At 45.1% G+C, this 24902-nt stretch overlaps 1 protein-coding gene across 1 annotated transcript in view; it reads right to left on the reverse strand.

The window, feature by feature from the left end:
* Positions 1 to 10688: 10688 nt before the first annotated feature.
* The window catches only part of LOC119172920 (sodium-dependent phosphate transport protein 2B), a 42741-nt gene continuing 28527 nt past the window's right edge, over positions 10689 to 24902 (reverse strand). The window contains exons 6-10 of the mRNA XM_075893196.1: positions 23253 to 23355; positions 18557 to 18699; positions 17383 to 17717; positions 14332 to 14533; positions 10689 to 10978 (exon numbers count right to left, since the gene is read on the reverse strand). Of these exons, the coding sequence (XP_075749311.1) occupies positions 10772 to 10978; positions 14332 to 14533; positions 17383 to 17717; positions 18557 to 18699; positions 23253 to 23355 (990 nt within the window). The 3' untranslated portion in view covers positions 10689 to 10771. The remainder of the gene's footprint in view (positions 10979 to 14331; positions 14534 to 17382; positions 17718 to 18556; positions 18700 to 23252; positions 23356 to 24902) is intronic.

The raw sequence follows: 24902 nt of genomic DNA on the forward strand, positions 1-24902 counted from the left end.
TATGTCATTAGATTTACTGAACCGATCGTCCTATTCCCACATCAGCGCAGAAAAGTCCATTTGGGTGGCCCCTTCATCTGACGTGACTCGGAACGTAAGACCTCGAGCCACTTTGTGTGCCACTTCATTCAGACTGTCCTCTGGGTCACCTAGTGGTGTGTGGGCAGCGAACCATAGGAAGTGCACGTATTTGTCGGCCTCGTGATTTTTGCCTGTACTAAGAATCCGCGATGCCTCGTGGGAGATTCTGCAGCTGGCGTAGTTTCGAACGGCTGTCTGCGAAAGCTGATTACACATGTGGCGTTAGTGTGAGCTATGGTCATCACGATTACCACTTTCTCCGCTGTTTCTACGTTCCGTGCGATGATTGACGTGCTGCTTTTGCATTGTCGTGTATGGTCTACGACAGCAGCCACGAAGTGTTGACGCTCCTGGTAGCGTGCTGCGTCGACAAAGACTGCCTCATGGTTGCGCCCAAACATCTTTGACATAGCTCTGGCTCTACTGACATGTCTGCCCTTGTTGCGTTCAGGGTGCATGTTTCTTGGTATGAGTGTTACTCTGAGCTTGGCATGGATAGTGCATGGCACGTCGTGTTGGTCTCCGTGTTGAATGACAAATGCCGAGTTTACATCGGATCTGGCCGCCTGGCTTATTCATGGCTAATCTTTCAAATTGGGAGAATTGCTGCGCCTCAATAAGTTCCCCAAGGGTACTGTGTAAACTAAGTTGAAGAAGAAGTTCGGTACTGGTGTTTTGAGGCATACCTAGCACTTGTTTGTATATTCTCCTCATTAGGCTGTTGAGTTTTGACTTTTCTGCAGTGAAGCATTGGTGGTACGCCGCCGTGTAGGTGATGTGACTTAGAGCAAATGATTGAATTAAACGGATGATTTTAGCTTCTTTCATGCATTTGTAGTTATTGGTAATGCACCTAATGAGGCGAACCTTGTTAGACACTCTGGCTTTAATGTTGTGAACTGTCTCTCCATTGTTACCCTTACTTTCTATGATCAGACCTAGCATTCGGATTTTATCTACGGTTGGTATCGCGTGACCGTCGCTTGTAGTGAGTTTTATGTCGGCGTGTGCCTGTGCTTGGGGATGATGTTTAGGGGGCTGACCTCTAAGTGTAGGGCGATACAGCTGTAGCTCAGATTTATCCGTGGAGCAGGATAGTCCAGTTTCTTGTAAATACCATTCCACTGTGCCAATCCCCTCCTGCAATTTCTGATTAATGGAACCATCACTGCCGTCACACACCCATAGGGTGATGTTGTCGGCGTAAATGATGTGATAATGTCCTGGGATGATTTGTAGTTTTGAACGAAGACCAATGAGGGCGAGGTTAAACAACAAGGTAGAGATCACGAAACCCTGCGGGGTGCCCGCACTACCCGTGGTTATTTAGGGCGACCTGAGTGCTCTTACAGCTATCATGGTCGTTCTGCCCGTAACGAATGCTCTTATATAGCTGTATGTGTGAAGCCGCAGGCTCAGGGTATGAACCTGATTTAAAAGATTTAGAATGGTGCTATGCGTGACAGAGTCAAAAGCCTTCTTGAAATATATACCAAGTATGCCTTTAGTGAAGCGTCTTGTACCGTGTATGATGCGATGCTTAGTTGGAACTTGGCATCCTGCGTTGAAAGATGCCTGCGGAAGCCAATCATGGTGTGTGGAAAAAAATCATTGTCTTCGAGGTAATTTTTCAGTCTAGCTAGGAAAGCATGTTCCATCAATTTGCCTATGCAAGATGTTAGGAAGATGGGCTAAAATTGTCAGTCTTCAGTAGTTTGCCTGGTTTCGAAATCAGAATCACCTGGGCCTTTTTCCGCTGCGGAGCAAGATTACGGTGTTCCATAGGTAATAATGTAGTCTGTGAAATGCGCGATCGACTAATCGTCCAAATTACGTGTTAATTTGGTCGTGATGTTGGCCGGACCTGGTGCAGATTTGGTGTTAAGTTTTTTTAGGGCGGCACGGATATCCGCTTCGGTGAATTTTGCGTCTAGAGTGGTGTTGACCTGGCCTGTAAAATCTGGATGCAGCTAAGTAGGAGCCTGAGAGATGTATTTGAGCTCTACTTTCTTATAAACTCCTCCTCGGTGACATTGAATGCATGGATTACTTTGTTGATGTTTGTAGTTGGGCGGCTTTGTTTTTTTTTTGGATCGAGCAGGAACCGTAGAAAATGCCATGTTTTACTAAGACTTAGCTGCCTATCCATCGCATCACAGGTTGCACCCCAGTGTTACCAGCTTAGCTGTGTTGCATATATCTCTATTTCTGTGTTTAGTAGTGTTATGCGTTTCCGGGGGTTGTTGTGTTTCTGTGTCTTCCACCTCTTTTGGAGCGATCGCTTCGCCTGCCACATGTGGAGAAGCCGGCTATCGATCTCTTTGAGGTGTGCCTCAGGAGGTACAATTCGGGTGGCATTATTAATAATCTGTTTAAGCGTGTGTACCCAGTTCTTTATGTCGCTGATAAGTTGGACCTGGTTCTCACGTGATTTGAGGAACTTGGTGCAGTCTACCAACTTTAGCTGTTTCCCCATGGGTTTACGTGGGCCATCTTGAACATGTACGTCGATGATGTTGTGGTCGCTGCGCAAGTCCTTTAGGGTATTTTTCCAGGTGGCTGCAGATGTGTTTCTCGTGAACGTCATATCAGGCGTTGTGTCTTTACTGGAGCTAGTGCCTGCACATGTGGGTGTGCTAGGGTTGGTTATGAGAGTTAATCTCCCCTGCTGTGAGTCAAACCAGAGGGCCCTACCTTTAGGAAACACATAAGAGTGTCCCTAAGCAGTATGTGGTGCATTGAAGTCCCCCGCTATTAGGATGGGATTTCGGCCCGCAATGTTGAGGGCGCGTTCAAAGAGTGTGAGGAATCTGTGCTTCTTTTGTCAAGGGTTGCTGTATATGTTTAGTATAAAAGGACACTCGTGTATCTTGCGTTGCGGAACAAGTTCAATAAATATATTGTCTACATTGTTAATTTCCGTGTCTTGTTGCGTGAATGTAAGGTTTTGTCTAACTAGGGTGGTAATGACTGCCGTCTTCTCATTGGCATGTGCAATCAAGCGATAGCCTGCCAATTTAGCGAGACAATGTATATCTCGCAATAAAATGATATCAGGCTTAACATTCCCCTTATATATTGGTGAAGATTTGCTTGCTTTGCGTAGCTTCTACAATTCCATTGCCAAATTGTGCAGGCGTGATTTCTAGCTATGATGAGACGCAGGGGGCAGGAATGTCACCGGCTGTATCACACTCAATGCCAACGAGTAAGGTTGCGTTACAGTCGCATGGGGTCCAGTCCGCTAGGTGGCAAAGGTGTGACTCTCGCCGACACAGCGTTGAGTCGCTGTTGTAGGTGTTCGTTTTATTGCTAGGTAATTTTAACTATATTCTCTAAGTGGTCACTAAGAGCCGAGATAAGTTGAGATGAGTTGCTATTTTACTGACTTAATTCTTTGACCTATTTCTGAATTTCCTTCAGGGCTTCATTCTTGTGCCTAACGCACGTGTGGGTTTGTCTTCAGTGGCCTGGGTTTCGGCTCTGCGTTTGGGGAGGTGGTGGTGTTGTACCTTCCTCCATTTTTTCAGTGGATGTACCAGCTGATAGCGGTGGTACTACTAGTGGAGCATGTTCCGTTCTTTTATAACGGTGTAACTCCTCCGTGAGGGTCCTCTTTTCCTCTCCTATTGCTGTCATTTTCTGGTTGCGTTGAGCTAGTATCTGCTTTAGTTGTGCTGTTTCAGCCAGTAATTTATCAAGTTTGCGTTGAGAAGCGGCCTCTTCAGACCCCGAGCGCGCCCCCTTAACTACGTCTGCCCAGCCCACCTTGAAAGTTGCGCCAGGTCCAGGCGTACGGCTCCGAGATGTTGACTGCGACCAGGAGCGCGGCCGGGAGCGAGACCGCGACCGAGACCGCGACCAAGACCGCAACCAAGATTTCGACCAGGCTTTCTTTCTGGGCTTCTTGGTCTGAGTAGTGTCCCGCTGCTCGAGGCTGTTGTCGAAAGGCGTTAGCTTTTTGGGGTAGTCTATGTTGTTGTCGATCCCATCGCCGGCGTTTCACCACGTGCAGCGTCTTGTAACTCGACATGCACGCCTTTACGGCCGTCTGGTGGTCGCCGTCGCACAGTTGACAACTGGGCTTGCATTGGTGATCTTGCGGGGGGTTGGACGTACCACAACCACAGCGCACGTAGTCTTTTGCGTTTGGGCATATATCAATTTGGTCACCTGGGGCACTGTGCAATGCACAGTGTCCCAGGCAACCACATTGATAACACGTTTCTATCTGCTTGCGTTAAAGAGAGCACCTCAAAATTGCTCCACCGAATCAAACGTATGCTGGGACACGAAGACCAGCGAACAGTGCGATCACCGTCGTTATGTTGCTGAGGCGTTTCGCAGCGATGGCTGTGGGGTTGTTTGTCGTAATCACATTAGCCGTAATATCTCGGGCGGTATCTTCCAACGTGATATCACGTATCACACCTTTTGACGTACTGTCTGGTGCTGCGTAATATGCACTGGTATTGTACGTCTTGTTGCCGACCACAACGCGAGAGATTTCCTGGTATCTATCAGCATGCGCCTTGATGGGTGTGCTCACAATGATGATATTTTGCTGGAAATTTAGACATAATGAGTCCTCATCTTGGGCTTCTCTCGAAATTTCAGCGGCGTGTTAAATGCTTGTCGCCAGGCGGGCGGCTCCATGATCGGCCAGTCTAACGCCACCTTTAGGTCGGATGATGATCTTGTAGTCGCCTCGGGGCAGTGGAGGCATCCGGCTTAATCTTGTGACTTGACCAAGGCGTTGCTCACGCTGTTTCTTGCTGTTATTCACTCGTTTAGAATCCGCACCGGGTTCCCGTGATTGCCCGTGGGTCAACTTCTTTGATCCTACGGTGCTCCATTCTGTGCTTTTTCGAACCCTCCACGGCAAATGGGTTCTCCCTCCACAGTGACCTCCATTTATTCTCCGAAAGCCGGACGCGTCAAACGCGCCGACGGGCGTTTCTTGGTGTCCACAAAGCTAGGTTGGCCTAGGCAGCAGCGTCTCAGTCAGCTGCGCTGCCGGTGGCTTGGCAGGCGTTAGGCGTAGCTCTCCCACCAGCGGGGTTTACCAGAATGCGTCGGCAAAGGTGTCGAAATTTCAGTCCCCCCCCCCCCCCTCGATCGTGGTGCCGGGCGACTCCTGATGACAAGCTGAATACCCGGGTACCAAAGTCTTGTGGGCTTCCAGGTGATATCAACTGCAAAACATTCGTTGAAATCGGAGCTGACACGCTGCGCCTCCCCAAGTTTTTGACAGCTTCAGGAACTTTTGTTCAACTTTCGGTTATTCCCGTTCCATAGGAAGTCTGCAACCAACGAAGCAAGGTGGCTCGCAAAAAGTTCTGGTATGAGCGCAACGTGCCTGATATAAAAAGCATACGCGCATGCTTTGGTTTTTACCACCATCATTTTAATGACGAGTGACAAATTAAAATCAGCGGCATACGCGAAGCCCTACATAGCTCTATGTACGGCGTCCTTCCAAATTCTTTTGGTCTCCTCCTCGTCCTGAAAGTATACCCCGAGAACGTTTATGGCATCCACGTATTGAATACGCCCGGTAAAGAGCCGTGGAAGCCACCGAAACGAAAAGCATTGCTTTTCTCTGCATTCGGGAAAGTACCGGATAAACTGGCGTACTTCTCGAACAGCTTCAAGAAAGCATGGTAACTGGCTTTATTTTGCTCAAACAGAGAGATGTCATCCTCATAAGCGGTGGTGCTAACTGAACCTGTACCTGTCACTGGAAAGCCCTGAATATCAAAACACTTTGCCATTTCCCTCAAGAGATATATGAAAACAAGAAAGAATACCGGTGTGATTGGGCATCTCTGGCGAACAAATTTTGTTACTGGAAAGCTCGTTGTTTGCACGCCATTGAGGAGGAGTCGGCTGGCCATGTTGGTGCGTAGAAGCTCCATGCAGCGGACATACTCCTCAGGCGAAGCAAACATTCTAAGTACGCAGTATATGCAGTAATGTTCGACCCTGTCGAAAGCCTTAGCTTTATCCAACGACACGAAAGCACCGGTAGCGTTTTGCGCGTTGGCATAGTAGAACAAATCTCTTATCAGTGTAAGTGTTAGAAAAATCTACCTACCCGGCACTGCACACCTTCGCATAGGTGACACTATATCGGGAAAGAAAGGTTTTAGCCTCAAAGTAAGAATCGTGGCTACAACTTTGTAGTCCACATTGCCACCTGGTTTGGGAGCCGCGGCCCCTAAATGACTTTCCTCGCATGTCGTATGCGCAAACTCTGTTCCAGCCAGCGCCACTTCTGACTCTGCTTCCCATCATGGCCACTGCCATGTTTCTGGCAAACCAAACTCTGCTCCAACCTGCACCGCATTTCACTCTGCTTCATACCACGGCCCCAGCCATGCTTCAGGCAGTCCAAGCGGACCCGTACCTCAGTGACCGCCGACTGATTCCGCGATAATCAGATGCGTGGCGGGCCCCCGATCCACGTACTTTTTGCTATCACTGTGGCGAACCTGGGCGCATCTACCGACAGTGCACTTATCGAGAGCAGAGACTTCGTGGTTTTTCGGCCAGCTCTCCACCTCCTAGGTTTGGTCAGCGGCCTCCGGCAATTGAGGACTATTTTTTTCCAGCAGCACGGATCGGCATCTCGGCATCACTCACGTTCTACATCACCGCGGTGGTCCTCGCCGAATAATTGCACCGATTCGGGCATGGTGCCGGGCCAATCAAACGTCAGTCAATCTTGGTAGAGGCAAAAGCTGGCTTCTCTTCCGCTGGCAAGGCACTGCGGGAGCTTCCACTTCTGCAATTTTTTTTGTTTCTCGTTGGAATGTGCTAATAGACCAAGTCACCATTCCTCTACGCTTCAGCGTCAGCTTTTTCGTAAGCACTGAAAAATCAACAGAAATGCAAGGCGTCGTTAAAGGCGACCAGTACCTGTTGATGAACTGCGAATTTTGTGTCGCCAGAGGAATAGTCGAGATGCTTCGAGGGAACGATGCTCAAGAACTTCAGCAACGAGTATGAGCACTTCAGCAAAGGCATAATGGCTACGCACATCAAATAAATGCTGCAGGCCAGCAACGCTTTCTCCATCGTCAATTCTACAGAATCTGCTCCGGCGACTCAAGCCCTTCAACCAGCTTTTGACGTTAATCCGTGCTTTCCAATGAATAAACAAGTACAGCTCAGAAACCTGCTGCTGAAGTACACGAACTTTTTTTCGACATAAAGAATTCGACAGACCCTTGCCGTATAGCACGGAACCATAACGGAAGAAAGCGCCAGGCCACCCCATCAGATCCCGTGCAGTTTCGACGCGAGAACGTGAAGCCAAAAAGAAACAAGCGGACGAAGTGCTACGTGAAGACATCATCCAGCCTTCAGATAATCCATTACAGCATCGATAGTGTTAGCGCAGAAAAAGGACGAAACACTAGGCTTCTGCATCCACAATCACCACCTGAACAAAACAGCGAAGTACGTGTACGCACTCCCACAGATGAATGGCACCCTACATCGACTCTACAATGCGAGGTACTTCTTTCAATGAACCCCAGGACCGGTCATTGACAAATCAATGTCGACGAAAGAGAGAAAAGACGGTCATCAGAACATGGGAAGGCCTCTTTGAGCTCGAGTCATGCCCTTTAGTTTTCGCTCGACACCTATGACTTCCACACTAGTTATGGAGACAGTCCTGGCTAGCTTGAAGTGACATATTCGCTTCGTTTACCTGAACGACGTCGTTGTTTGCCTCGAGCTTTGACGAACACCTCCCGCGCCTTGAATTCTCGCATGAAGCAATGAGGCACTCCGGACTCAACCGGAAACTAGAAAAGTGCCACTTCGCGAACAGGAAACCCTTCATTTTGCACAACGTGATCCGTAAAACTGAAGTGCGCTCAGACCCACAAAAAACAGAAGTGATTGCTGTGTTTCCACCACCCATTAACAAGAATACGGCGGTATCTCAAATTTCCGGTGCCCTCCACAACGGCATCTCTAATATTCATAAGGTGGTTTTGGGACGTTAAACCCCACATATCAATCAAAACTTACACGACGCCTGCAGACCCCCCCCCCCCCACCCCAGTACTTGCACACTTCGACGAATACGATAGTAATCTACACTGATGCAAGCGGCCTACGTCTCGGTGCCATTCTTGTGCAAAAGACAAACAGAGAACAAGGGGTTATCAGTTATACTAGCAGGTCGCCATCGAAGGCACAAAGCAACTATTCGAAAGCAGAAAATGAGTGCCTCGCTATTATTTAGGCTACGTCAGAGTTTCGCCATTAGCTCTATGAAAGGCCCTTCAAAGTTGTGAGCTAGCATCAAACCTAGTGCTGGTTAGCCATATTGAAGGACACTTAAGGTCGTCTCGCACGATGGAGCTTAAGACTGCAAGAATTCGACGTTACCGTCGTTTACAAGTCCGGACGAAAGCATTCCGACGCCGACTGCCTGTTTCATGCCCCATTGATACAGCAGCGCAGGATGATGAGGACAATGACTACCTCTTGAGAACCTTAAGCGACGATAATATGGCCGAACGAGTGTGAGTGGACCCTGAAATCGAGGTTGTTGTGAAATACCGCATGGACAAAGGGGCATTTGTTCCAAAGGTATTCAAGCAACGACTGGTGTCGTTTTTTTGCGGTACAGTATTCTCGCCACAAAACATTTCTCGCCACATCGGTCCAACTACCTCATCGTAGTACCATCGGTGCTAAGTCCAGAAGTTCTGGATGCACTGTATGATGACGTGATGGCTACACATCATGGAATTTCTCGTACGTTAGCGCGGATACAGCCACAGATTTCTTTTTCTGAAATATTTTAGGGGCGAAGCTCCTAAAGGCGTGGGTTGTCCATCTCTTGTACGTATGCATGTATTGATTGATGTTTGATATGTAGGGTTTAGCGTCCCAAAACCACTATATGAATAGAGACGCCATAGTGGAGGGCTCCGGAAATTTCGACCACCTGAGGTTCTTTAACGTGCACCCAAATCTGAGCACACGGGCCTACAACACTTCCGCCTCCATCGGAAATGCAGCCGCCGCAGCCGGGATTTGAGCCCACGACCTGCGATTCAGCAGCGACTACCTTTGCCACTAGACCACCGCGGCGGGGCTGTGCATTTATGTATGTATGTATGTATGTATGTATGTATGTATGTATGTATGTATGTATGTATGTATGTATGTATGTATGTATGTATGTATGTATGTATGTATGTATGTATGTATGTATGTATGTATGTATGTATGTATGTATGTTTGTATGTATGTATGTATGTATGTATGTATGTATGTATGTATGTATGTATGTATGTATGTATGTATGTATGTATGTATGTATGTATGTATGTATGTATGTATGTATGTATGTATGGATGGATGGATGGATGGATTTGACCACCTATAGCTCCTGCTTTGCTAACTGCCCACCACTTCGTCCTTGCAAACATCCCACTACACCCCATCTCCGATACACCACTTCAACGATCATAAAGCAAATGCTGTTCAGAAATAGCCTATATGAAATGCAAAGTGGTCGTGTACTTGTACCCAGGTTCGCATTCAAGAACCATAGATTGTATCACTGTGTTATAGCTTGTTGTACATGACCGCCTATAGTTGCACCTTTGCAAACTGCCCTCTACTTCGTACTTGAAACCTTCCTACTATGCCCCATCACCGATCCACTTATTCATTGACCATGGAACCTTTATAATGAAGGGAGAACAGAAGCGACGTATAGCTACCCCTTAGTAATATTGAAATTCCTTGTAAAAATATCTACAGTGTTTGCTATGTCATTGAGAATGTAGAAGTAATATTCCCAAATGATTCATGGTTGATCGTTGAAACCCTCCAGTGCTTCACCGCACTCATCATAATTCACTCCGAGTGTATGCTGTGATATTGTTTCTGTGTTGGGAGGAAGTACGTTAATTCCAACTGAATGATTTTCATATGGTGAAGATTGTAAAAGTGGCATGGCAGTGAAGAAAAATGTAAAAGCCAGGAATTTGAAGAACGGTGCCGTTGATATATCATGTGATCGAGAGGGCGCAATTACACGAACTTCACATCCGAGCAACCGCAATGTGTATGTAAAAATTTTAAACATTGAATCAACTCGCCGGATGGCTATTCGCGCAAAGATGTTTCCTCTTCATCTTTAGTTTTCGACCTGCTTCCAAGTGTAGTTGTTGAGCAAATAAAACGCTAGTGGATTTATTTCCAATCTCTACAGCCCTCTAAAGTAGGCACATCAGTTCATAGTTATGGGCTGCTTTAAAAAAGACCTATGAGCTCAATGTGCCCAGCATCTACTAAAGCACGTACAAGTTCGCCCATAGAAAATAAACAAAATGTTTGATGCGCCATTAGAGGAATTTCATTTTCTTTTAATAGAAAAAAGAGCTATTTCGATATACTATAGGCTCGCACGCATAAAAACTCTTCGTTGTGGCTTCACATACTACATATATATATATATATATTTAGGCAATGGCTAAAGAACTTCAATATACAAACGCTGCTCTCGTGTAAGTATTCTGTCACACGAAGGCTCTCAATGAAGACAGCAAAACTGTCTACCTGCAATATCATTCGTCGAAATTCAGTTCATTGTATTTAAAGACAGCCGCACGTCTACAGAAACGTGCGCCCGCAAACAGATGACGTCCTTCTATGGAGACGCATCGGGCACGTAAGGCGGCAGTTCGTCCACGTGAGGATCTGAGATAAAAGACATCTCGTTGAGGAAAACCTGGCAGAAAGGCACGCGCTCTAGGTGGCGCCTGAAGACGCGGTCCATGGGTGCCAGCGAATGCATCCAAAGGGGCAGGAAGTCCCAGTTCTGGAGGAGCACGGGCAACACATCCGGCGCCTTCTCCTGGATCACCAGATCAATGACGATACGTTGGAGAACCAAACAAAGACAGACTTTTGTTAAGAAAGAGGGAAAGCAATGGTGGTGGTTTGGACTGGGTTTCTTATAAAATGATATTATTAATGCTGTTACAACGACTGAAGACACGACTGTACTGACGCTTTAAAGCCTGTATTTATGCTTGGTATGTCCTTGCGTGATCGTGGTGTCATAACGTCTCTTTCACATTATCAGACAGTTAGAGTTTAGCGTTAGCGTGATAGCGTAGGTTAAGGGAATGGTGTTACCGTGGAGCAAACGTTCGTTGTGGGCAGCGTCCTATAGTTTAGCGGAATATCGTTTACGTGGTTTACGTGCCCCCAGCTGGCATGGTGGCGCCACCTATTAGATGGTTATAATGTTAAACAGTGAAAATGAAAAAAAAAAACGAGAATGTTTGCCTATGCCACCGGGCGAAGCATAGTTAGAAGCTTATTTTAGTGATAATAAAAGTTACTAAATATGAACCTCGCACCAAACGCGAAATTATCTACGTTGCCGATTTGTTTACATCGATCTTGTAGTTAGGCCTAGGCACGTTCGTTATGCGAAGCTATCTCAAAAACTACGCCAACTTATCCGTAATAATTGGTCATCGAAGCTAACTGAAGGGAAGCGAAGCCACTTTGAACAGTCGTTTGCGGCGTACTATGTGAATCTTACAACAACTACGCCAAAATCACTTCGAAGTGGGCGTCCGAGTGCGCCGCCATGTTTACGAACACTACGTACACCTATGCTACCACGGTAACGTGAAACCTGAAAAATATCGTATCGTGCGTACAGGAAGCTGTATGGGTGACGTACGTATCTGCCCATGTGCACTTCTATTCCGGTATCACGGTACACCCGGTAACCCGGTAAACCCGGTATACTATAACTCTCTATTCATTGACACTTGAAAAGGGTCATCCCGCGCAGTAGCTCCACGTGAACACATTCAGTGATTACACTGTGTTTTACGAAATGCGTCACAACCATTTAGGTATAGAAAAGTGAACACAAAAAAATATACAAGCAACTGCTCTGACAATCAACGTAAGGAACTGTCTTCGCATACAATAGTATTAAAATACTGATTATAACGATAGCGGTATTAGTCATGTGATGAAAATAGGGTTATAACACATTAGATAAAAAGTTCGGCAGATCCCATGTACCTGGGAATCGACGTTATGCTAAGCATGCGGAGGGAAGGTGACCATGTTGTAATCTTTTTACTGAGCGACACGTCTCAAAATGACGCTAACATATGTACAAATCTCGCACGCACAGATATAAGCTGAAGAGTTGCAGAAATTTATATAATCAGTTGTTTGCACTTGCGCAACAATGCCAACTGGAACACGCATATTAGCAATACCAGAAGCGAGATGCTGGCCCTGGACACTGACTGCTACATGAACCAACTTGAGAGCATGATAACTAGCCATGATTTACGTTAACCCGACGTGACAGCTGTATCAAAAAAGCACATAAGTAGCGCTTATAAAATGGAGTAGGCAGCACTGCAACCACTATTGACGTTTCATGATAATTAGCGTCTGTTTGAAAAGGAGTTCCAAGACTTACGATAGAGCGTAGCTCTATCGTAAGGTGATTCACTTCCATTCAGAATGCCTGGGTCGTATTCCAGCTGGGACCCTGTCATTTATTCTTTGCATTCGTCGGGTCTACGCTACCAATGTCGGGCATTTTTAACACTCGCGCGTTTGTTGCCCTTGTCATTCCTGGGTATACATACTAAGTGACAATCACATGTGGCACATACCCACATAGCAGTGGCACATACCCACCCATGGGTATGTGCGCCTGTTTGGCGGGAAGTGTGTTACAACGTACGCGATGGGATCACGACATTATTCATGTCTTGACTAGCGCGTCATGTTCGTCAAACCATCTTACCCTCTCAGGCTAATTTTGGTTCAATCCAAGTAAGGGGGTGCCCACGAGAGCACGGAAACGTAAGCGGACGGATAGATAGATAGATAGATAGATAGATAGATAGACAGACAGACAGACAGACAGACAGACAGACAGACAGACAGACAGACAGACAGACAGACAGACAGACAGATAGATAGATAGATAGATAGATAGATAGAGATAGAGAGATAGATAGATAGATAGATAGATAGATAGACAGACAGACAGACAGACAGACAGACAGACAGACAGACAGATAGATAGATAGATAGATAGATAGATAGATAGATAGATAGATAGATAGATAGATAGATAGATAGGCAGACAGACAGACAGATAGATAGATAGATAGATAGATAGATAGATAGATAGATAGATAGATAGATAGATAGATAGATAGATAGATAGATAGATAGATAGATAGATACGTTCAAAGTCACTGACGTTCGCTGAGAAATGTTTCGCATTTAATACTTGCGACTCTACAAAAAAGTCAACAATACAACATGTCTGCGAGGCGCACATCCCCTCGGAATGTTTCGCGTACGCCCGACCACTGTCCTTCTTGCCTTCACGGAGGTGAAGCTGATCACTTGTACCGCCAGTGCCCATACGATGGGTTTCGCTGTTTTCCGCGTACTCACCGCCACCCCGGTACGACCCAACATGAAAAACTACCTCCCCCAGCAGCATGCACTCCCGTGTGCATAGAGCCAGTCGCACTCGCCTTCGCCAAGGCATTTTTCATCACCACCGCCGTGGTTTCCTACCGCACGGCCTCCCAGTCCCTGTCGGTGAAATTAACTGGAGCGACCTATGAGGGTGGAGTCACTGAACGCCAAAGCGCCGAATACCTCCGATTGACACGGAGACGCAACAATACTGATCCGACCGCTCCTGCTGTTGCACAACACGACCGGCTTTAACTTGGCATACTTGTGATGATAGATAAGATTACGCACACCACGCGTTATTGGATACCGGCGCCGACTACTCTATATTTAGTGAGAAAGCAGGCTTCCCAGCAAAACAATCTAGTTACGCCATGGCACAACTCGCCGAATTGGGGAGGTGCTGGCTATGTCAATACTCTACTGGGCGCCTGCTTTACTAAAGTTCATATCCAAGGAAATACGTTCATCGCAAGCTGATTGCCCGACGCGAGTGCTCCCGTGAAGTTAATCTTTCTTGAAGTTGACTTTCTGCAAGAGTGTACATCGATACATCTTGATTATTTATTTTGGGTTTATGTGAACGGAAGCCTTGAAGCTAAAGATTCCTTTTTTTTCTGTTACACTACTGTCGAGAGCACCTGAAAGCGACAGTATGGGGAATGACAGACGTCACAGTCCTAGAATTCTTGTTCGGTAACAGTGACAGGTCTTCCTTACCTGGAGCACGTTTATGAACGCCGTGAATAGTCCGCATGATATAAGGACGACCATGATGATGCTGAAAGGAACATCGCCGAGTAGGGACAGCAGCAGTGCCCCCAGCGGAATCAACGCGAACGTCACCAGTAGATAGAAGAGAACGAACCACCGGTACTTGGCGCCCGTTTCACCAAGCCGTCGTGCTATGAACAACGGTATTCTGTGAACAGAAGCGCGGTGCGCTTTGAAAAATGCACTGGCGAATAAAGCAGATGAGAACTAGATATATGAACACGGAAGCCCGTACGCCTGTTTGATTGATTCATATGTGGGGTTTAACGTCCCAAAATCATCATATGATTATGACAGACGCCGTAGTGGAGGGCTCCGAAAATTTTGACCACCTGGGGTTCTTTAACGTGCACCCAAATCTGAGCACACGGGCCTACAACATTTCCACCTCTATCGGAAATGCAGCCGCCACAGACGGGATTTGAAGCCGCGACCTGCGGGTCAGCAGCCGAGTGCCTTAGCCACTAGACCACCACGGTGGGGGGCCGTACGCATGAGGTTCAGTTTATGGGAGTGCGGTAAGACTTAATTTCATATGTGATTACTTTACTATAGACCCTTTCTGTAAAACTGTATATTTAGGAAAAAAAGTTCCTGAAGAAAAATAAAGTTCCTTAAAATGTACCGACAGACGCAGCAGACGTCCACTAGCGGTAAAATCAGGCTGGCGCACTGGGGCACAACAAGTAACATTGGAATAGCTTCAGTCATACAGCAAACTTCTATAGACGAGAGGTGGCAAAACATCCTACTGGAAAGGCTTTTGAACAAGGCTGTGATATGAAGAAATGGCGTAATCTTTTTGAACTTCACTTTATAATTGGAGTGCCGTTGTAAGCACCGTCAAAAAGTAACATGTCAAAAAGCTACATGTGTGTGTCATGCCCCCCATGCACACACACACACACACACGCACACGCACACGCGCACACACATACACACACACGCACACATAATCACAGACAAACACACACACCAACACACACACGAACACACACGCACACACACGAACACACACGCACACATGCACGCACGCACAAACACACACACACACACGCACGCACAAACACACACACAACACACACACAAACACACCTACACACACGCACGAAAACACACAAACACACGCACACACACACGCACACACACGCACACACAAACACACACACGAACACACGCACGCACACACACGGACACACAAACACACACACACACACAAACACACGCACAAACACACACGCACACACAGGCACACACAAACACACACGCACACACACACGCACAAACACACACGCACACACAGACGCACACACAAACACACACACACAAACACACACACACGCACGCACGCACACAAACACACACACAAACACACACGCACACACACGCACACACAAACACACACACACACGCACCCACACAAACACACACACACACAAACACACACACACGCTCACGCACACACAAACACACACCCGAAAACACACAGAAACACACACGCACACACACAAACACACACACACATGTGTACTTGCATACACGCGCAAGCACACACGACTCGCACACGCGTGTGCACATACACACACACAAACAAACAAACTTTCGCACGCGCACACGCACGCACAGGAAAAGGGACCCTGGGTCCGACCGAAATTGGTGATTTTTATCAAGCTTGATTCGCCTCAAGTGAGAATATTTAGTAAAGAGGTAATAAACCACAAATATTGTACCATATATGCTATTCCTGGTTGTAGTTTTATTCACTTCGTCACTTACGTATAATACAGAAAAGGAGCCCGTCGGGTGATTCCCTACTTTCCATAATCAACTTCTTTAACGCTAACTCACACCCAATCAACAGAAAGCTCTCGTTATTAGGAACAAATAAGAAACATACGTTGACCTTCTAATGTCAATATTTTCTTGGAGCAAACGTATCGACAGTAGAAGTTTCTTCAAGGCTGCAACTTCAAGTCGCATCCTAGGGGGGACAAGTCCATTCGTCAAAACGTTCGCTTCAGTTGTACCTTTTGTTTCAAGAAATGTTCATGTCTTCAATAATCTTTGGCCGCAAAACCTTCCGTTTTATTTGGACAATGAAAAATAGGCATTTATCAGATATATAAGAACAGTACTAAAGTCCGTATTTGTACTCCCATAACATAAAGGCTAGATTCTGAAGCAAGAATCATAACAGGGAGTGAAAAAAAATGCACTTTTATAATTGCTCGGATGCGTTCGGATTTCAGTCTGATCAGGGGATGATACCTACAGACCGGACACCATCACCGCCCTCAGCAAATGTGTCCCGTTTTACGGGAAGCGTCCTATTGTAGTGGCAGGTGCGAAACGACGCGCCATGGCACGCATAGTTTGAGTGATTGAATACATGATTGAATGATAATTGAAGGTCGAATACACCAAATTATTTTTGCTACTTTGTCCCATTTGGCTAGTTTATCAATACGAATTTTCGTCGTCCTTATAAATTGACACTGAAGTTTTATGCTGTGGTCATCTTGGCGTCATCTAATGGGAATAAAGGTATGCATTTTTATTCAAATATTAAAGGCATTTACAAATTTGTATACCTGGTTTATTGTAGTGATGTGCACATTTATGTTCTTACTTTGTGCACGCTGTCGTACCTCCCTGTGATGACGGTGAATGAAAGGTTGTCAGTATTTCTAGATAAAATGAATTATTGTGAAGCCGGACAGTATTTTCCACGCAGAAATACAATTGTGAACAATTACTATGCGGAGTTGCTTTGTCATGAGATAACAACAGCGGTTTACGGCAGTAACGTATCACATCATAACCGATAGCTGTTATGCAATAGCGTGCGTAGCACAAGAGGGTTTCAGAGACTTCTAATATGCATGCCTTGTTAAAGAATGCCAATGTCAGTGCTGCGAGTTCGCAGCCTTAGATGTTGTTGATGTAGACTATGTAAGACCGGGAACAAAGAGAAAGTGCGGATGTCAAAGTACTTGCCTGAGAAAGGGCAGCGGATAGAAGAGTAGGATGCCGATGACGTTGAAGAAGGTGTGGCACAGGGCTATCTGCAGCGCATGCTCCCGAGTTATGGGACTGCCCGCCAGGGCGGCCACCAATCCAGTGGCCGTGGTTCCTACGTTGGAACCAAGCGTGAGCGGATACACGCGGTCTAGGTCGAGCATGCCCAGCGCCGCAAACGGCAGCAGCGCTGACGTGAACGCCGAGCTGCTCTGGAACACGAACGTAATGAGGCAGCCCAAGAGCAGACTCAGGTAGCCCACCAGCATGGACGCTGGGAAACTGTACTCGCGGTTCACGCACACTGTCAGTACCTGCACGCGAAATCGTGCATACACGGATATAAAGGCCTAATTCAAAGCCAAACTAAGTGCAGGTGACTTACGTTGGATCAGGGATGCTTTTCAAATGCATGGTTTGGTGCTGACACCGTATCTTCATTTGGAATCATCTTTTTTGGACGTAATGTATTTATTATAGTTGTACCTATTATTATTGTATGTTTTTTTCTTTTTCTTCACGGTATGTATTATTATCTTAACATTGCCATGGCAATACTTCGATATCAAAGGACTTGTTTTTATTTTGTTGAAGTGACTTGACCTGGAAGAGTGAGAGATAGAGAGAGAGAGAGAGAGAGAGAGAGTGTGTGTGTGTGTGTGTGTGTGTGCGCGCGCGCGTGTGTGTGTGTCCGTGTGCGCGCGCACGTGTGTGTGTGTGTGTGTCTTTTTTGACATTTATAATGTATAGTGCTTTGAATTACGTATGTTGTCAATCTGTTGTAAGCTATTGCTATGATTGTTATGATTGTCCACGGTTTAAGTATTACAAAGATTGAACTGTGCAGACTTGCTGTAAACACCTTCTCTACTGTAATGCATCTGGCGCTGTTGGTACAGAACAAATAATAATAAAATTGCAAAACTCATTTACAATGGCTTACCAAAACGTTTTTTGGGGGTAAATTGATGACTTTTTGAAAGAAAAATAATTTTGCGCAAATATAAACAGCTCGAACTTAGCGCCAGTGCCATCCTGTTTTTTTGTAGGTGTCTTACATTGCACCAAAATATTTTTGTCGAAAAGAAAACTTGCAATTATCGCAATGCAAATAAAACCACACCACGCTCTCACGATGCGCAACTGGCCTCACCTTGACAACGTGGCTCTGAGTGAGTCCAGTGAGCACTTTTACCAGGACGTAGAAACAGAGCAGGATGGTCAGCACGGCGATCGCAAAGCAGCAGGCTCCCGTCACGGTGTCGCTCCAGTCCAGCCAGTTGAATAGCGCTGCGCCTGCGTAACAGGATTCATCGGAGTTTCTCTTCACAGATCGATTGTATGTGTCAGTGTAATAACAACAATGTCAATAACATTTACTACAAAAGGCAAGCAAATACCAAACGTATCACAAATAAATTTTACAACAATTATATATCAACATCAGGGAAAAACACCACAGCAAACGTTTTATAGCTGAGTCATTTTGCTTTCGTTATGAGTACTGACCCACTATACTTTACGCATTTTCATACCTACTCATTGTTTAGTTGCTCGCTGCTTAGTTAATGTTTACTCTAGCTATTTTTTATTTACTTTCGTTATCAAATTAAGTGCACTAACTAGAGCATTCCGTAAAATTTCTCGCAACACGTATATGCTTACAAAAGTAGAACATATGAAAAGAATAAAAGCGGCATGAGACTGAAAATCATGCCTATAATTTTTAAAACAGCGTTTTGCGTTTCGTGCAACATTTTACAATAGCATTTGTTTTACATCTAAGAGTTTAAGTAAATCGCGTCTTTTCCCCCAAAAAAAAGAGATCGTCAAAGAACTCTTGCGGGCATGTTGGCATTCTAAATGACGTTTTGCCTCATGGCACACACCCGTTCTTTGGCGTAGACATATGTCGGCAAACATACTCATGCGTAAGCTCACGAAGACGGACTCCTAAGCAGTAGGTCCGTGAGTGTGATAAGACAAGCTGAAAGCCTAGTTGAGTATAATGACTTAGACTGATTAAAGAAAATATTGGTCAATCTTATGCGCGTGAGCCTTAATCACAAAACATATTTTTTGTGTGGCTCTCAAGTATCTTCACACATATCTCAATGCTTTACCACACCCGTGCGCCACCTCAATATTTATTGATGATACGCATTAACTAGCAGGGAGGTTGCCATAATGACCCCACCCGCCAAAAGATAATTGATACCATCTCGTGGCAGTCGCAAATAAAAGAAAATGTTCCCACTAGATATAAACCACTCACAACCTATATTTGAAGCCGCAAAATGAAATCGCACATTGTGTAAGCCCGATCGTCTGAGATATCGACAATAAAGAAAAATAACTGCATCATCAAAAAGCCTTATTTTACGATAATGAACTCGTGAGTCAACCGACTCTGGAGCACTCAAACTATGGTAAAGACGCGAGCCTGAACCTTGAGTGAGTCCACCTCAGTATAATGTCGGCGAGTTTGAGTCTGATTGAGGTTGGTTGAGAAAAGCGTTTAGTAAGCCTTAGTTAGGGGGTATTATGTCCGATGGAAGAAAATTTTGCTGAATCGGCATTCGAGTGATATTTCGAAGTTGGTTTTGGGTCACGACACTTTTTTTTGCCGACTTTGTGGCGTAGACAGCATAATCAACGCCGTACGAAGAATGGTGCTTCCTAGGCGACGAGATATGTGCTCATGCAGAAGACAACTCAGTGTCTTGCGGGCTTTTGTACTGCTGTTAGACAGCCCCTTTCACCGGAGGTCCACGCCCATAGATTACTTGACTTATTCGCGCTGCTGCCATGGTGAATCGAGCGTCGGCGACCCCGCATTCGCTGTTCATTGTTTTCATTAGGTTGTTCATGTGTTTTATACGTGGTATTGGTGTAATTGGCACGTTTACTTCGGTTATTTGTGAGATCCGGATGGCGGAATCACTAATGTGTGAAGTAATAATGGTACACATGATCGTAACATAACGTGCGTACTCTGTTTTTATGTTTCATAAAGAATGGGTCTTTCTCTACATCACACAACATGAACACTACACTCAGGCTTAGTAGACAATATGTACAAACACATACATATGTGTTTGTAATCGCCTTTAGGAAGTACCTAAACATTATAGCCCTGTGTATTACCAAGTGTTTCTCTGCAGCAAACATGCAGATTTACTTGCTTTATAATAAGGGTTTTTTTAGTTATGTTGATGAATGTTCAGTACTTATCCGTTTCATACTGTTGAATAACTCAAACGTGCTCTGTTGCTGTGAATCGTTCATGCAACACCGGAAGCTACACGCTATTATATAAACAGCTTGTAGAAACCAGCAGCGGCCTCAAGGGAATTAGCAGGAAGGAGCACAACGAAGGCTTGCCATGCCATGCTTGCATCCAGTATTGGCTTGCTATCAGTTGTGATGTAAATGAATGTACAGTTCCTGTACTGGCAGCGTTTACATGTGATAACCAGGGTAAATAATATGTGTTGTGGCTTAAAAGGTGTTGTGAAAGGCCAGCACTCTCCTACATAAGAAAAACAAAATCAATCGCAAGGTTCCTCAATGAACATAGCATTCCTCAATGCGTGCTCCCTCCTTCGCCGCCTTGCAGTGTGAAGACAACCTCGTCGCCTACTATGGCGTCCGCCATTACGATGCCTTCTCCGGATGCCGTCCAAAAGCCAAGATGACCAGCCAACTAGTGTCGCGTGGCTGGATACAGAGTTTGTTGTATGAAAACGAGTGGTACTCAAACATGAGAAAAATGCAAAGTTTTCACATCGTGAGTGTGAAGGTCCCAGAAGTATATTTTCTGATCTTTATTTTGAAAGCGACATAAGCAGTTGGAGCTGCTCACAACAGAAAGCTACCTTCTACGCCAGCCGCGTAAACACCTTCAATTAGCATCTTCTTGGACTACTCGGTTAACTATTTATATAGGTTAAAGATATGAAAAGCATGCACCCAAGTCGCATGACCCTTCATAGTGTCTGTGTGTTGTGTGCCTTGCACAAAAGGGTAAAATCAAACCTAATTTTATTCGTTTAAAATTGTTTGACTGCACGAGGTGCGCCAGTAGGATAGTCGAGTGTAAAAAAAAAGTTCCAGTCAAAAAAAGCATACGGACATGTGAAAAACAACTTCACATTTTGCACACTTCCATCTGCTCTTGAACTTTTTGCCCTGCGCCTTGCACACTAAACAGAGTCTTCATGGATTCTGCTTGGCTTTGTTTGCCAGATTGTGGCGATTAAAATGAACCTATTGGGCGGCTTGTAGGCGCATTAGTGAGGCCATGATAGACGGGTTTCTTAAGCGACATTATATTTTGAAAAAAGCTTAGAACACACCCTTCGCCACATAAACAAAAAAAAATAAACAGCCACAAAACCTTTTTAACTACGCCCATCTAGGGGAGGGCATACCAAGCAAAAGGTAAGCACTAAATGCTGTGCTGCCATATATAAAAAGTGTGAACAATAAACAATTTCTAGGCAGCCGGCGATTGACCGTTCAAACAGTTTTTGGCCTTGCCAACCCGGCCAGCGGGTTGCAGCAAGCGAAGCCAATGGGTTAATCAGAAAGAGGTGAAAGATGGTTGATCTCTTTCTAAAAATTAGGGAGAGTGAGAAATTATTCTTTGACAATGACTGGCGAGATGCATGCTTTCATTATGATAAGATAAAAAAAATACTTGAAGGCGCCGGTAGCAACAAGCGCACATTACGTAGACGCATATCTTCGTGCTATGGCAGCTTACGTAAAATAAGCGATTAAAAGCAACGCATTTTGGGCTATCACAAAGGAACGAGTTGAATGCGCACGTACGCAGCGTGCAAATGAACGTCTATGGCACCCGGTGCACTGGTGATTGTGATTAAGCCTGATCAGAATCACATTTCTAAATAGTGATTGGTGTCCTTTTGCAGCTGCCTGCCACTGATTGGAAGGCGGCACTAATCACTTCGAAAAGTTACTTCCCCCTGCAAAGGGGCGCACGCATCGAGAAAGTCTGCTAGAGCGCGATAAAAACATGCTACATGCTACGTTCATAGTGTGCTCGTGGCCAATAAGCTAGCTTCACATATACCAAATTTGATGTTGCGTGACGTGACTGGATGATGAAGGTATACGACTAGTGCAAACATGATAATCACGACATGCGGGTCACGAAAAAACATGACAACATACCACGTCTATGATGCGCTCGCAGCCGCTTCGCTAGTTTCACATACCAAATTTGATATTACATGACGTGAATCGACGATGAAGGCAAATGACATGTTCAAACATAATAATCATGACATGCGTGTCATCGTTTTGCCAGCTTCTGATATGCCAAATTTGGCACGACGTGACGTGAATAGACGCGGGCGCTAAATGACAAGTTGAAACATGATAATCACAATATTCGTGTCATGTAAAACCTGACTACATGCTACGCTCATAGCGTGCTCGCGGTCGTTTCGCTAGCTTCACATATACCAAATTTGGCATTACATGACAAGAATGAATAACGAACGCAAGTGCTAGGCGCAATCATGATAATCATGACATGGAGGTCATATATGGCGTAATTCGCGTCCACCTTGTAACGTAGTGTGGATTTTAACGTGACATATCAACGTTCCTGACTCGTGCTTCACAAATTCTCACTGTACATAGAAACTGCCTATATATTTTTTTTCTTCAAGGGAAGGACACTGGTAGAGCCGACGCATTCTACTAAGAGTAACTTATCAAACATTCATGAAAACTTGTGCCGTAAGCGTACTTTCGATGGTGAATATAGATGAGCGTTAGTATATATCGGGCCTTATAAACCGAACGAGGCTACTTACACTTGGCGACGCATTCAGTGCCGTTTTTTTGGCAGCATCGCTTCAGGATTGTTCCATTGGTGTCCTTTCCCAGCGCTATTTCCTTTATTACTTGGTTGTTGAGCTAGCAAAAACAAAAAGATTCATTTGGTTTTAAAGTGGTATACACATTAAATTCAACTATTTTCTGATAATAGGCCACACTTAAGGTCATAACGAAAAACCATAAATCTAGGAAGATGACAGTCCATGTGCTGTAACCAGTGTTACTATTATGCCTGTCATTAGAGCGCTGTCACCTCAAGTGCTGAAAGAACCAAGTAGCTTGACGACTACTGCATATATTGTCCATTTCCAACGTGCATTAGCACATCATAACGGCGCATCGCACAAGTTTGTATGGTAATGTTATTAGAGATAGCGCAGAAAACAAAGACACTTATGCTCATTTTCTGTGTCTGCCTTTTTTGTGTTACTTCTGATAATGCGAAAGCTTTCTATTTATTAAAAAAATATATACTGATAGTTGAGTTTCACTCCAAGTTCATTTTAATATCAATTTTCTCCATCTTAAGTGCTATTTAATTGTTCAATTGCAAAAAATTGAAAATACGAAAATATCCGCTCCCTAACAGCGGATAGCCAATACCGGTGTCACACGGGCAAATTTAATCGCGATCAACGCCGAACGGTATTAACCTCGATCCGGATTAGAGGCTGCTACACGGTCACTTTTAATCATGATCAGGCCCAATCTTGATGAAAACTATTGCGATCGCGCATCGCGATCTCGCTGAGACATCGCAATTTCGTGTCTTCTGCTCCCCCTGGTCGAGGTTATTAAAAGCAAAAGAAACAAGAAAATCGAGCATAGTTCTGTAAAAACAGATATAAAAAGCAGAATATTTACTTCTAAAATAAATATTGAACTGTTTCAAATGGAAACATATTTGTAATATCGCATATTTTAGGATTTGTATTGACCACATGTAATTATGGGAGAAGCAGACGAAAAACATACGACATGTTCAACTCTCGCACCATTGGAGCAGTTGGAGCACTTCGAAGCAAAGCGATTCTCAGTGTCACTGGCTTTTCGACTACGTTGCAACGTATGCGCACTTCGTGGTCGATTGAAGAGACGTTTCCACTAATTGAGCACTGGCAGGAGCATCTGGGAGACTTGAGGCACTAGAAGTGAAACTCTGGCATGTACAACAGGATTGCCATTTCGCTGCGACTGGACACTAAGAGCAGGTGCCATCATAAATGAAAGTAAAGATTAGGACTCTCGCACAGCGATACAGGTAAGTGCAAAGAAAACTCTACCGAAGGACAGATTTATGAAATTACTTTTGTGGAGGCACGCAAAGTTTTTGATGTCCGAGCGATTTGTGCACGAATAACACATTGCTGAGAAATGGCTGTATTGAAATATCGTACGCTGAGTTTTGTCAATGACATATTTTATGGCGTGAAAATTCCACCTGGTGCCTTTCTTCTGACCCAAGGTAGAAGCGGATTAGCTGGGTCCGTGCAGCAGCAGCCATAAAGTTCATCGCGATCGACCAAACCGATCCGAATCACCCCGATTGTGAATAAAAGTGCCCGTGTGACACCGGTATGACATAACAATAATTAAGCCAACATTCTCCATCTTCCTAGCTATCA

This window comes from Rhipicephalus microplus, chromosome 4 (assembly GCF_043290135.1).
Source record: "Rhipicephalus microplus isolate Deutch F79 chromosome 4, USDA_Rmic, whole genome shotgun sequence".
Lineage (NCBI taxonomy): Eukaryota > Metazoa > Arthropoda > Arachnida > Ixodida > Ixodidae > Rhipicephalus > Rhipicephalus microplus.